Raw genomic sequence first — 13868 nt, forward strand, 5'->3', positions numbered from 1 at the left:
AGAAAGTAGCATGGCTAATAAATTGGTGATGACATACTATGAATAGCCCTTAAACATGAACATATTGGAATCAATTTGTTTACATAAATTGTATAATTAATACTGAAAACATTGAGATATGAACTCTATGTCACATCAATTGAACTGTATATAATACTTAAAATTTTCATATATGCTAGTCATTTCCAAATGTTTTTATATCTTGTATTACTAACCAAATACTTTAAATTTACCAGTTACAATAATTATTGTTATTTCCTCTATTCCCATTACTCTGAGATGTTTTCTAAGCAAAGTAATAAAAGGAACATAAAATACATAAATTCTTTGTAATATGGACATCATATTCTCCATAAAAATCAACTATTAGAAATAAAGAGCATAGAAAACATCAGTACTTGAAAGGTAAATGAAGAATTCAAAACCAAATTATTAAAAAAGTATTTAAGCCTACTGAGAAAAGGTCGCTAAATTGCAGTCATTTTGAATTACTTTCTCTTTGAAAAAAATTCTTACATAAATTGTAAAATAAATGAAATAGATTCATGTTAAAAATTCTTTGCATCATATTTGATAGCAAAGAATTCCAAATATAAGCCCAAAGTGAAGAAATATTATTATGCAAATGAGCTGGAGAAAGGGCAATAAGGAGGATGGATTCTATCCTTCCTCTAAACAAAACAAATTTCAAATGATCATTTTATCTTATTAGGTGAGATAATGTCTTTGAAAATAAATGTCAAAATCTATGTTTAAAAAATCTTACAGGATAACAAACTTCAACAGATAGTTATTGGAGGACATTGCCTTTCTCCAGAAAAGATCTATCATTTAATTACTGTGTAATTCATCTGAAGTACCATCAAATATTTAGGTCCTATTAAAAGCTTATAGAATTTGAAAAAGTTCCTAGAGAACTTTCCAGGCAATTTAAACATATTAGCACACAGTCTAACTGTGGATGCAAATTTTTAAAATTTATTAACACTAAACTGATAGGAGTATTAATTATTAGCACTTACAAAATGATTGTATCCTAATTGATGAAATCACCTTAGTAGAAACCTAGACTTATAAATTGGTATAACCATGTAACTCTTCCTTCAATTGAGAGACAAATCTGTGTTTTGCATTGGATTCTTAAATAAGAAATTCTTACAAATTTACCCTATTTACAAACTCAATCATCATCAAAATTTCCAAATTTTAAATATTAATACTTTGAGAAACACTTTAAAAATAGTGTGCCATGACAAAATTCAAATACAATAAATAAAATAGTCATTACTGAATGCTATCAATGTTTTAGTATTAATATGTGTCAGAATACATATATGCATATTCATTACCAATCCACAAAAATAAGATCATTTACATCAGAGGCTCACATCAGCAAGTCAAATGAAGACCCTCATTTTAAACCACCAATGGTCACACACCATCCTCAAACAGCAGAATCTCACTACATTTATCAACAAGTCTAAAGACAGGGAAAGCACAGCACCTAATTTAATGTGGTTCTTTTTGAGGAGTTGGTGACATTACAGAAACCAAACGTTTGATTGAATATTGCCAACAAATTTTAAATAGAATTTTTTAAATAGATCTGTTTATTGTTACAGATCTATTTAAATAATTACACATATATATGTATATATATTCTCTTCATTTTGTGGTGCAGTTCTTTGCAGTCAATATTTTCAAAAGAGAAAAATAAACACTGGGTGACTTGGCATGAATTTTTAAATATTAGTTTAAATAAACTAAAATTATTTTTTTATTTTCCCAGGTATATACTATTAAAAACATGTTCACAAATGATTTTTAATCCAATGACACAGATACTTCTGAACACTCATGTCATATATTTAAAATACTAAGTATATATTGGTCCAGAAGAACATTTAAATTTCCTAATTATCCACAGTGCCCATTCTTTCATAACAAAAGAGTATAGCGATATAATGGGGGAAAATCTAATTTATAATTATACTTAAAATCTGGCATGCTTTCAAAAATGATGGCAAAAATGGCAGCAAAAATAAGTGAAAACGTTTTAAAAAACTTTTACAAAATGGTCCTGAATTGCAACCTGATTGTATAAGCAATGCTCACATGATACCTACACACATCATTTATGACCATCTAATTGTTACTTGTAGTTGCTTGGCTAAAATCAGTAGAATTCCTGTTGTCTTCAAAGCAATTATTCATATGATTTATATGCAATTTATGTTAAATCCCAGTATAAGACAGAAACCTAGGTACCAAAATGAAGCAAAAAAAAAAAAGCAAATGATACCTAAATTTTTCCCTAGGAAAAAACTGAGATATATTTTTGAAAAAACAACAAATGCTGTAATTATCAAAAGAATCCCCTAAAATGTCACTTTCTAATTTTAAATTTAAAGATTATCATGCCTGGTTTTTTACATCACAAAAACACTAATACTTAAGTTGTATTGACTTTTTACATACTTCTTCCTAAGAATGTATCCAGATATATTCTTTTGAAGAACACGAAAATACACACTTAAAGAGCATTTTTATTACATGTCATTTTAATATTGTTCTTTTAGCAAACACATGATGTGTAACAAGATTAAAGCAAGTCTTAAATAATCAATTATTGTACTCTAGAAACTGTTTGCTATCTACAAAACTTTTCCAGCAATATAGCATTTCTTAATTCAGTGAATATAGGAATGTTTAGCAACATAAAACCATTAAACAGCTTAAATTTGGATGTCTCATGATTCTAAACATCAATATTGATTAATAAAATATCTAATATTCGAATATATTAAAAGGTAAACATAGAAAACAAAATTATAACAAGGTGTGATCAGACAAAGAAGAAAAGGGCTATTTTTTTCATTTATCTATAAAACAAATTTATGAGATCGTAAAGAACAATTTAACAACCTAAAGAAGGTTCAAAGGGGGGAAAGCCAGAGCCTGACAGAAATGGATCTGTCAATGATTTCAGTCATTCAGTCTAGGGAGGAAAAAAAGCAGAAAATGTGGCTTCATTTTGCAATATAAAGTAGGAGGCATAAAATTCAGTAGCCTGTCTGTAGACTTCTATTTATGTATTTAAACCCTGTTTCAATTCACAGATTATGCTGATCCTTCCACATGTAAACAGCCAATAATGATGACCAGGCCTTTAGGAAAGGAAAACACACACCACACAGCAAGGTCAGGAAGCTACCAAGCACCACAGGACAACAGATCAAAACAGAATGGTTTCATGTGTTTCTACTGTTTATATACTTAATTTGAAGATGATATTCCTTAGGGGGAAAGGACGTTGTAAATATTACCAGGGACATGCAACACAGTATCAAATAAAATACATATTTTTCACATAAATAGATTCTTTTCTGCATGTCAGTCAACCTGTAGTATTGATAGCCATTCAATTTTTAACATAAATGTCAAGCCAAACTAAACCTCGTTAGTCTTAACTCTTTGCTCCTAAGAATTATTAAAGAGAATTTATAGTTCTTTAACTTCTTCCGATGAAATATTCAAGCTTGCAAACTGCAGACTTTTTTTTTTTTACTACAAAGACATTAAGCAAACAGAGGAGTGGATTGAAAGGAGATGAGGTATTAATTTGCTTGATTCTGGGTAAAATTTTGATAATGAGAAGCAATGACATTCTGTTTGGTATTAAGCATCTTTAAAAATTACAACACACTATAAGCAATGGTAGAAATTTATCCAAGTAGCAGACTAGCACATTTTAAACACACAAGCTAGAGCCGCCTCTGGCCACATGTTTTTTTGAGTTCAGACTCTTAAAGAGACAGTATCCTTGGACCTATGCCCTACACTGAGCACATTTCTAAAATGTTTGATTACCAAGCATCCTCTTACATTACTTCAAATCCATAAGGGGCCAACCGTGTTCTACTTTATTTTACTGTGAAATCCAATTATTTTGACTTAAATCTACAAATGATTACAGGGCAGGCAGAGATTAAATAACACGGAAAGATACTAACTAGAGATGTCTAACATACGTGGACCTATAAATTTCTTGTAACAGTAAATTGTTGCTGGTTTGTGTGTGTGTGTGTGTGTGTGTGTGTTTTGTTTTGTTTTACTTAAAATAATCACTGTTTCTTCATTCATTTACCCACTCATTCAGCAGGCATAGGCGACAGAGTACATTGTAACCCGTAACACCGGAAGCTACATCACCGCAATTTCGCTGTAGAATGATGACGGGGAACTTGCTAATAAAGTCAACCAGCTCCCAAGCAGTAAAATTTCAAACATTTCATTTTCTGTTGAGGAAAAAGTACCCAGGAAGGAGCCCACCCACACATCCTAAAAACTGTATTAACGCGTGACTGTAAGGAAGATTTATTTTTGTCTTTCAATATACTTAAGGGCACATTATTGTATAGCCATTGACAAAACTACTGATCAACTCTTCCACATGGAAAAAGGTGAAGGGGGGGGGGAACTTTGGCTTACTTGGTGTACGAATACATCGACTGGAATATCCAAGGGACTTCCCTCTCGGTTTATCATGGAGATGAATCCGAATCCCATTCGCACGTTGAACCACTTACAGTGGCCAGTTCCGTGCAAAACCTGGGATTCCTCCTCTGCCTGCTCCGGCAGCTTCCCGGGCTCTTCTCCACCACCTTTGCTTGCCCCGCCTGAGTAGAACAGGACAAAAAGTCAGTTAGTCTGTATTGCCATACAGTTCATTGAAAGAGGGGGGAAAAAAACAACAAAAAAACTGCTTGGGAGCTGGGGGTGGGGGGGAGAGGAAATAGGAAAAAAAACGCGATAAAGTGGTTGATTCCTTCTTTTCTTCTACAAAAAATATTTAAAATGAAAAGGGTTAAAAGGGGAAGCGGGGGGTGGGGGAGAGGCACACTGTGCTATCGATCCCATCCACTTCCACGTTTCTGTACATACGTGTACTTTTTCATTTAACTCCGTTTTTCAGCCACATATTACAGTACAGCATGAGATACTTTACTTGCATATTGCTGATTTAACACTGATCCCATTTACAAAGAGAAATTTTCAGCGAAACTCTTCTCTCCGGCGGGCACGAGGAGGAGAGAAATCGCGAAGAAGGTTAGAACTATTTTAATGCACATGCGGCGGCAGCGAATCCGGGGTTATCTGCAATGTGCATTCCCCTCCCCCAGATAACTTTCAATTAAAGTTGGGGTGGAATGGGGGAGGGGGCAGGTGTATAAAAGTTTTCTTGGCTCACTAACTGAAACTGCGCTTAATCACACTCAAACAATTCAAACAATAGCCCCCTGAAAGCTTTTCAAGTTGTGAATCAGTGTGGGCGGTACAAAACATTTTTGGAGATCTGTAACAATAGGTTGCAGAAAGCCCCATTGCGCGATGGGGGGTGGGAGTAATGCCCAGTATTGGGGTAAAATGGGGAAGGGGGGGACGGGCAAAGAAGGGTGGGAGAGGGGGAGGGGGGAGAGAAAGGAGGAGAGAAAAATCACAGTAAAACAATAGAAAAATTAACCTTCGGCCATGTTGCCCCACGGGCCCTCTGCTCCAAACTCGAGAGATGAAAACTTTCCCTTTGGAACGGAGTGATCTTCTGCCTCAATCTAACATCTTGATTTTGTGCGATCACAAATTTAGCTCGCATGGTCTAATGTGCTTTCCCTCTTTTGATTTTTTTCTCTTCTCTCTCCAGTTTCTGGCCCCCTGAGCACACGTGACTTTGTCAATTACATGCTTTCTTGCTACTAATTTCACCTCGGATCCTTAAGGGGCAGGCAAGAGGAAGAGATAACCAATCGCCATTTCATCTATGCTGACATCAAAATAATTTATGAATGAACACGAAAAACTCAAACATGTTATCTTAAAGACAATTTGGGACGCTTCTTTACGATAAATTAGAACGCTGATTTCGTGCTTTTACTTAAACACAATGAAAGGTTCTTGTGAATCGTCGATTTAGAAAAACAGCAGTCATAATATGTGCACACACGTGCCTTATACACAAGCCTGTCCAAATAATCTCATTTAGGAGAAAAAAAGCCAATTAAATAACACAACCAATGTTATGCTTTTTCCCCCCCTTAGAATTCAGCTGCTCGATAGCAGCAAACCTGCCTGGGACGCAGATTTCATATTTAATTCAATTTTTACAGGAAAATATATAATTTACAAAAGATCTAATTAAACCTAATTACATCCCCATGAAAGTTTAGATGATAGCACACACCTACAATAAGACAAAAAGCACACAATTACCTGATTGTGCCCCGAAATTTTTTCAAATTTAAAATAAAATCCTACCGGAAAAATCACTATCACCTTCATGTAGTCAAATTGTGTTTAAGTTTTACCATTTCGGACATTTGAGGGGGTTGGTAAGAAATTGTACTTCACAGGTTTGTCCGCCATTTCTTTCCGGGGGAGGGGATGTGATTAATGACTTCCTAAATAACAGCCCAGTTTTCCAGCCGAACATAGAGTGAACCTCAATCAGTGGCGATTGTTCCCCAAGAGCAAGACGACGTAGGGCAGGGAGGGGGATGGGTGCGCCTGGCAGGGGAGGTGAAGAGGAGCCGCCAGCAAAGGCGGCTACAGAGCCAGAGAAAGAGGTGGGGGAGAAAAAAAGCGGGCGCCGGTGGGGGGAGGGGTGAAGAAAGAGACGCAAATGGGAGAAAAAAGGTAAATTCATGTAATATTATCTGGGCCCTGACATTTTAGAAGTCAACTACCAGTGGACAGAAGAGTCGAATAAACGAAAATTTAATAACGGATTAGGCTCCTACCGTCTTGTCCCCGGCCCGCCCCCCGTTTCAAAATGCTTTCCCTTACCTTTCAAATTGGTTCAAATGATTGCAGATTACTAGATATTGACACCAATTATTACCGCCCTCATCGAATACTACAATGAATGTCATTGATCAACTAGAAATGCTTTATTTCCTTTAAAAATAGAAAATATCACCGGTTTTTGAAACATTAAAACGCACCACCACTCTTTTCCCCCACCCCACCCCCATTTTCTTAAACAAGCAGTTTACGGGAGAAACTGTACAGATACCACTTCCCTTAGGCAAAGCTACTGAGTAGACCCTCCCCCACCAAACCCGCAATCCCCTCCTAGTCTCTCCAAACGTCCACACTGCTAACTCCTAACACTCCTAACTCTAATACTTTGACATATATTAAAATGTAGGTATTTTGAATCTAAAAGCTTTTGAAAATCCACATGCAGCACCTATGTACACCTCCTCATATTAAACAACGAAATATAATTTATGCTAATTGGTTCAGATCCAAAATAAATGGATGTATATAAATATATGCTATTTTCAGCTGTGATTAAAGGCGTCAATCAAGACTGATGGATTTGTAAAAATTTTTCATCTTATTATTTCTTTTGTTGTTTCTCAGGAAATGAGGCAAAGTTTCTCATTTTATTTACTTTGGGGGGAATAACTATGTGCCAGCTGGTAGGGAGGGAAAAAAAAGTGTGAAAATTCAAATGATTTTGAAATAGTAACAAAAGCTGGAAGCTCTCAAAAAATTACTTGCTAACAACATTTTACTAGGCATTATTTTAATAGTAAATACCAACTGATTACATTGACCTATAATGATGTAACTTTAACGATGGCATTCCAGGTTAAACATTTCACATAATACAAAACAGAAAAGACTAAGTTACGTGGGTTTTTTATACTTTAAATGAAAGAATTACTTTTAAAAATCAATATGTGGTTAAGAGAAAAATAATCTGGAAAAGTATTCATGTAAACTGAGGTGAAAAGCTATTATTTATGTAAAAGTAACGGTCATAAAATTCACAGGCCAGTATAATTTAGTCCCTGACACACATTTATAGTAAACGATATTTTATCTGTATGTATGTTTTACTTACAAAATCGTTTAACCATCATGAAATCAGAAATAAGTGGATTCTGAATCCTTGTTTATTGTTAAATTTGATGAAATTCAAACTTAATACATACATGAAAAGTGTGAAATACCATAACTGAACCACATAGGATGGTAAGGTTATGAGATTCACAGTCTTGCCTGATTGGGGGCCTCCAGTATTAGTGGAATTAAGGTAGGGTTCACTGGACTGGTCACTGGTGTCAGAGGTTATCGACTCATTCATTTCCTGAGAGGGACATCAGCCTTTCAAGTTGTGTAGAAGGCTTTTTCGAACTGGGAACTCTGAGAAATCCTCTAATATTCATTCACAAAGAATTTAAGGCAACTACATTTACATACCTGGGGGGGAGGCAGTAAGAGAAAGGGGGAGAGAAGGGAAGAGCAAAGGGTAGAGAGAAGAGGAGGGAAGGAAATTGGGGAGGGAGAAGTGAAGGAGACACAGTGAGAAACTGAATGTTACCATTTCAGGGATATGGCACTGTCTTTTACATAGATTCGTCTTTTGTGCCCCCTCCCCACTTTTGAGCCTAAGATCCTTTTATAAAACTGAACATAATCTCTTTAAGCTCATAGAATACTTCTTTCGCATAAAATGGTCCTATGAATCTCCTAGAGTACCTTCCAATTTGTCACCTTCCTGAAGTCTTCTGGTTTTAATTTTTTTCTCATTTCCTACTTGTTTTTAGTGCCAGAAAGACCTGTGCTTGACTCAAAACGCATGTTTTATACTTGTGAAAGCCAAATGTTTTAGTAGGTTGATTTATCATAGTTCTTTCAAAATGTGTTTAAAATGAATTCAAGTAGCTACAAAGAATCGTCAATACACTGGGGGTAAAAATCAAGGAAGCAACCTATCACATGCCCATAGGTTATCACAATCTAAGGTTTCTCCGTTTAAAAAGCGAAGTACACATGTTCTTGGCCGTTGGGTTTTTTGTTTTGTTTTTTATTCCCACAGTACAATGCAAGGAACCCAAAGAGGTGCCAGAGCCCACCGTCGTCGTGGTTTTCCTATAAGGAGTGACTTCTATCAAAGCAGAAACAAAGCTTCGGTTCTTCTTAAAACTAGGAGGAGGGGCTGTGGCACCCGGCGAACGGCTCCACCGGTGCTCTCCTCCCGGCAAATAAGGCCGGGTCTGCAGCCCCAGCGCCGCCTTCGCAGCCGCGTCCCTTCCCGCGCAGCTTGCGCCCCAGGGTCGCCTAGACCCCCAGGCCGGCGGATCTGCCTTCCACACCACCTCCACCACCTCCCCGCCACTTCCTCTCCCCTTTCTCCCTCCAGTCACCTTTGCCTTCTTCAGCACATCACCACCTCCTCTACAAGTGTAGACTTTCCGAGGAAGGCTAATGATTTCTCACTAATTAAGGGATTTACACATTTGTCATTTTGTCTCCAAGAATACAAAACAAAGGAAACCCTTGCCTTCACCACTGTGGAAGGCAACAATTGGCAGAATCAACTACTTTTACTGCATTTCCAGAGATGTATCATTTATAAGTTGATCCCTTTATTTGTGAGATGTCAGAGTCTCGGAAACCTAAGATGAGTGAAGTCAAGGCGGAAGGGGATCAGGAGAAACCGAGAAAAGGACCACGACCACCACTCCCCACCAGGCCGTGCCTAAAATGGAGCGTTCTCCAGACTCAAGGCGCCCTCCTTTAGGGCAGCCTCGAAAACGTCGCGGTGCGCCTTTGAATGCCCGGGAGAAGCCGCCGGCGGGGAAGGGGTGGGGGTCGGCCGGGGGTGATTTTAGGGAACCCGCCGTCTGGCCGCGGGTGAGATTTCTAGCCTAAAAGCTTCAACCCGCACGTCGGGCAAACTGTTCTCGATCCCTCCCACTTCGTTTCAGCAAACTACTTGGCAAATAACTTTCTTGAAATTCTCACAATACGGAGTCAAATGAAAGGTGTACTCGGCTGGGTGCCTTGGTCTTATAGTAAAGGCACTTCAGAATATGGGGGCTTTTTGTTTTTGTTTTCAAAAAGCAAAATTCCGTTCTCATTTAATTTTCTTTTCTGGAAGCAAAATGCTCTGGCTTAAAACAATTGTTCCAATTTGAGACTTTTTACAGTTGTAAAAAAATCTCTTCAAATTTTTTTCTTTAAATATCTTCTTAACACATTTCCCCAGGTATAAATAAAATTATGGAACTACAGGAACCAATTAATATACATTTAAAATTTGCCAAACTGCTTTCATATTTTAAAATACAATCATTTGCAAATGTTTCCTTCTTTTTGGTCAGTTGTGTTTCAGTAAAGTATTTAGAGCAATAAAATTAATTCAGAAGAGGGGTATTATTTTAAGACCACTATTTTGTAGAAAGGTCCCTTTTAAAAAACTGAAATAGCTGAAAAATCCTGTTCTATTAACATACTCCCCCAACGAAAAAGGAAAAATAAGAATGTTATTACTCCTCCCAAATACCTTCTGAACTGTGCTTAACAAATACTTTTTAAAATAATTTTAATATGGACAGAAATAGGTTAAAATCATTTTGTAAAAAGCATTACATTATTTTGCCCAGAAAAGCACAAAAGCTTCATGTTTTGTAAAGGAACTTTCATGCAAAATGAGTATTTTTCACCTATACTACTTGAACATGTATGCTTCATAAATTAAAGATCTTCTTGCAGTAACTATTTAGTCTATAGAAATGACACTAAACAATGCAAACATGTAATTCTTTCCCCTCCCCCAAGGCAATGAATTAAAATTGATTCTTTATAACTTAAAATAATCAACTGAAATAAGAATATGGACTGTTTCCCAGATATTTACCATAGTATTTTCACTTTGGGTTTATTTTGGAGAAGGGGACAGGTGGATGGGAAAAAGAAAGGAAAAGAGCAGTGGGGGAGTAAAAGATGAGGCAAGTGAGAAGAAATCTCCAGGCTTTAAAGATGCCTGTGTGGGGAAGCTAATCTGTGGAGAAAGAGCATCCAGCTAGAAAATGGACTGGCCCCATTTACTGACCTTGTGACCTTACTAATCACTAAGCTTCTCTAGGCCTCAGTTTACTCATCTGCAAAGTGAAGAGCCTGAACCAGTTGATGTTCAAGTCTTTCAACTTAAATGTAATCTCTGGAAATAACCTTTCTTTTGGTGAAAGAAACCTTTCCCGGACAACCCCTTTTTAATCACAAGGAAACACAGACATGAAACTTTATTGCAGTCACTTAACACATTGGTGTTAACATTATTTCCCAAAAGAAAAGAAAAAAGGTCTCTGGACTGCCTCCAGTTTGCCCCCACAGAAAAAACACAATCTATAGTAATCAGAAACTAGTTGGTAAATTAAAATATTGTAGCAACTTTTCAGAATCTTCTTTTTCATGATACTTATTAGAGCATCATCTCCATGTCAAAGGATTCACTCTAGAAAAAAGGAAAGTGTTTGTCAAATGGCAATGCCTACCAGTGGTTCCCTCATTAAACCTTTTGATCCATACGACTTTCCTCTTGCTATCTACAGTCTTAAATTTGATAAGCTTAATAACAGAATAACATCTTTTTACTTGTACTTATTAACGCTTATAAACTGTCATATCACAGCTCTTAAGTGTGTTTCCTAAGTAGTATCAGTCAATAGTAGAGCCAAGATATTAAATTCGTCAGAATATAAACCGGAGTATATTACATTATTATTAAAATTGTTACTGAAAAAATAGTGTTAAGTTTTAAGTTAATTTCAATATAAGAAAATATTCATGTATCAAAAATCTAGGTTTTACAGTACACCTAAATAAATGAAAGGATAAAAACAAAAAAAAAGTCATTTAAAATGTTAAAAGTTCACACGACTCATTTTTGTAGTATAAGAAACAAATATGATACGAGTTCATGAAACAAAATAAATGGAGCTTCCCTAGATTAGGAAAATTCCCTAATTCCCTGAAAAATGTCTAATATATTGTGCTATTTATGTTACGGTAAATTATTTGAAAACAGCACTAAGTCTGTATATTTAAATTAATTCAACATATATTTGAGAATGCCTATTTTGCTATGGGCGTTTCAAAAATGAACAAGTTATAAATACTTTTCATTCAGTTCCATAGGCATGTAAATAATCTATTACCTATCTTTTCTGAGTTATGGAAAAGGGAGTAACAAAACCCAATACTGCTAAAACCAGGAGGAAAAAGAGTTAGAGGATTTCATCCATGCATTCTGGTCAGAGTATCAGTTTATAGTATAGATGGAATGACCTGGAGTACAGTAGGATATAGTACCCATCTTGCCAAAGTGAATTCCTGAAGGTTCTCAAGTTTTGTCAGATGCCTCTAGCAATCTTTTTAAACAAAAAAAAAAAGTAAAATATTTAGTTAAAAAAAAAAAAAAAAAAAGACTAACCTGGGGCTGATGAAACCTGGTTGAATGACCTCATCATCTTCTGAAGAACCTAAAATCAGAAAGCTCAAGTCAGTACTAATTTAATTGCCTATTTAGTTGCCTCTTCTTCAGCTTAATGACTCATTAGAAAGCAATAAAATGCCTAGGTTTTGACTCTGTGAAGTTAAATTTAAGACTCACCTAGCAAAATGAGATAACCAATTGGCATAAACTTTCCTTTCATTTCTATTAAAGGATACTGGTTTTAAAAAAAACATTTTAAACAAGATCATTAAGATGTAGTCAAAGACCCCAATTTCATGAATTATACAGTTAAATTTTACAAAAATATTTATTCCACTGTAATTGAAGAATTCCACTGTTTGTTTGTTTTTACCAGTTAAAAATCAGCCCAACCCACAATACTGTGTTTCTTGATGAACTTATTTGACTATTCTCTTCAAATAAGGTATTTTAGAAGAAAATCATGAGAATCTAATCGTGGTGCTATCCATTGATGTTAGGTTTTTCTGTTACATTTAAATACTGTTTGAGAAAAATTATTTTAATGTTAATACATTTAATCATTAAGTATATTTAAGGTATCTCACATGCATTATCCCAGACTTTAAAAAGCAATGTTATTTTTTTTTTTAAAAAAAGAGTAAGTACTGATGTTTCTAATATATCCGCTGGCAGGTGTCATAACACAATAAAACTTGCAATAAGGAGGTCCTCCAGTAATGAAGTATAGCAACTGGAAGAAAAATTCCTGAAAGGCCACTGAATATTCATTTTTATCCTTAGGTTAGAGTTAAGATTTGGAAAATAGATTGGTCTGAACATGCATCTACTCACCTGCTACCACCCAGGGTTTTCTTTGTTCCCCTAAGTTTTATATGCTATATCTACTATGTGAACCCACAAAAAGCCATGTGTAAATTCTTTAAGTTGCAATCTAATTTTCTCCACAAAACTAAATGGAGACTTTTCCAAGTGCAGAGTTCTACTGAATGTTGACCCAAGATTCTTCTTACAAAAGTTAACAATCCCACTAAGATGTGAAAAGAATAGAGGAAGAATGTGAACAAAAGGAACGTGAAACTCTGTACATTAAATCCTTCATTTATCCTGTGTTTACAAGCTAAAGACAGAAGATAATGACAGATCCATCCTAATGTTAACAAAATTCATTATTAAAACTTACTGAGATAGAGCTTTCCTTTACATTGTTTTATTTTACACATTTGGTTTATGTGGGGGTGTATTTAAATATACATACATTTCAGGAAAACCCTAGCTCATCTTTTTTTCCCCTATTCTAATAGCCCACAGCCCATGCTTAATCTTCTCTATCTACCTATAAAGTTCAAAACAACATATTCTAAAGAAGTATAAAAACAATCGATAGGGTTTGTTAAAAAACAAAAATTTTCAAATAATTCAGATGATAATTATAAATGTTAGATTTAATAGAAGAAACCAAAGGGGATAATGTTATTTAAGAGCTCCAACTACTATGAGCTTTCTGGGTTTAAAGAGTGTCAGTGAATCTGAATGATAAAGATGTCCAGATTTCTCAACATCCAAACTTACATGATAG

General features: G+C 35.5%; 1 protein-coding gene across 3 annotated transcripts in view; it reads right to left on the bottom strand.

Annotated features, from left to right (window-relative positions):
• The window catches only part of LIN28B (lin-28 RNA binding posttranscriptional regulator B), a 118130-nt gene that overhangs the window by 96625 nt on the left and 7637 nt on the right, over nucleotides 1-13868 (bottom strand). For 2 of the 3 annotated variants that reach the window (XM_074333347.2, XM_074333346.2), the window contains exons 2-3: nucleotides 12287-12335; nucleotides 4492-4679 (exon numbers count right to left, since the gene is read on the bottom strand). In XM_074333347.2, the coding sequence (XP_074189448.1) occupies nucleotides 4492-4679; nucleotides 12287-12323 (225 nt within the window). In that variant the 5' untranslated portion in view covers nucleotides 12324-12335. Of the gene's footprint in view, nucleotides 1-4491; nucleotides 4680-5524; nucleotides 6395-12286; nucleotides 12336-13868 lie in introns of those variants that run through there. The other variant, XM_088795534.1, reaches the window with a different exon arrangement.

This window comes from Rhinolophus sinicus, chromosome 2, assembly GCF_057876585.1.
Source record: "Rhinolophus sinicus isolate RSI-liver-muscle chromosome 2, RSI-T2T, whole genome shotgun sequence".
In the NCBI taxonomy this organism is placed as follows: domain Eukaryota; kingdom Metazoa; phylum Chordata; class Mammalia; order Chiroptera; family Rhinolophidae; genus Rhinolophus; species Rhinolophus sinicus.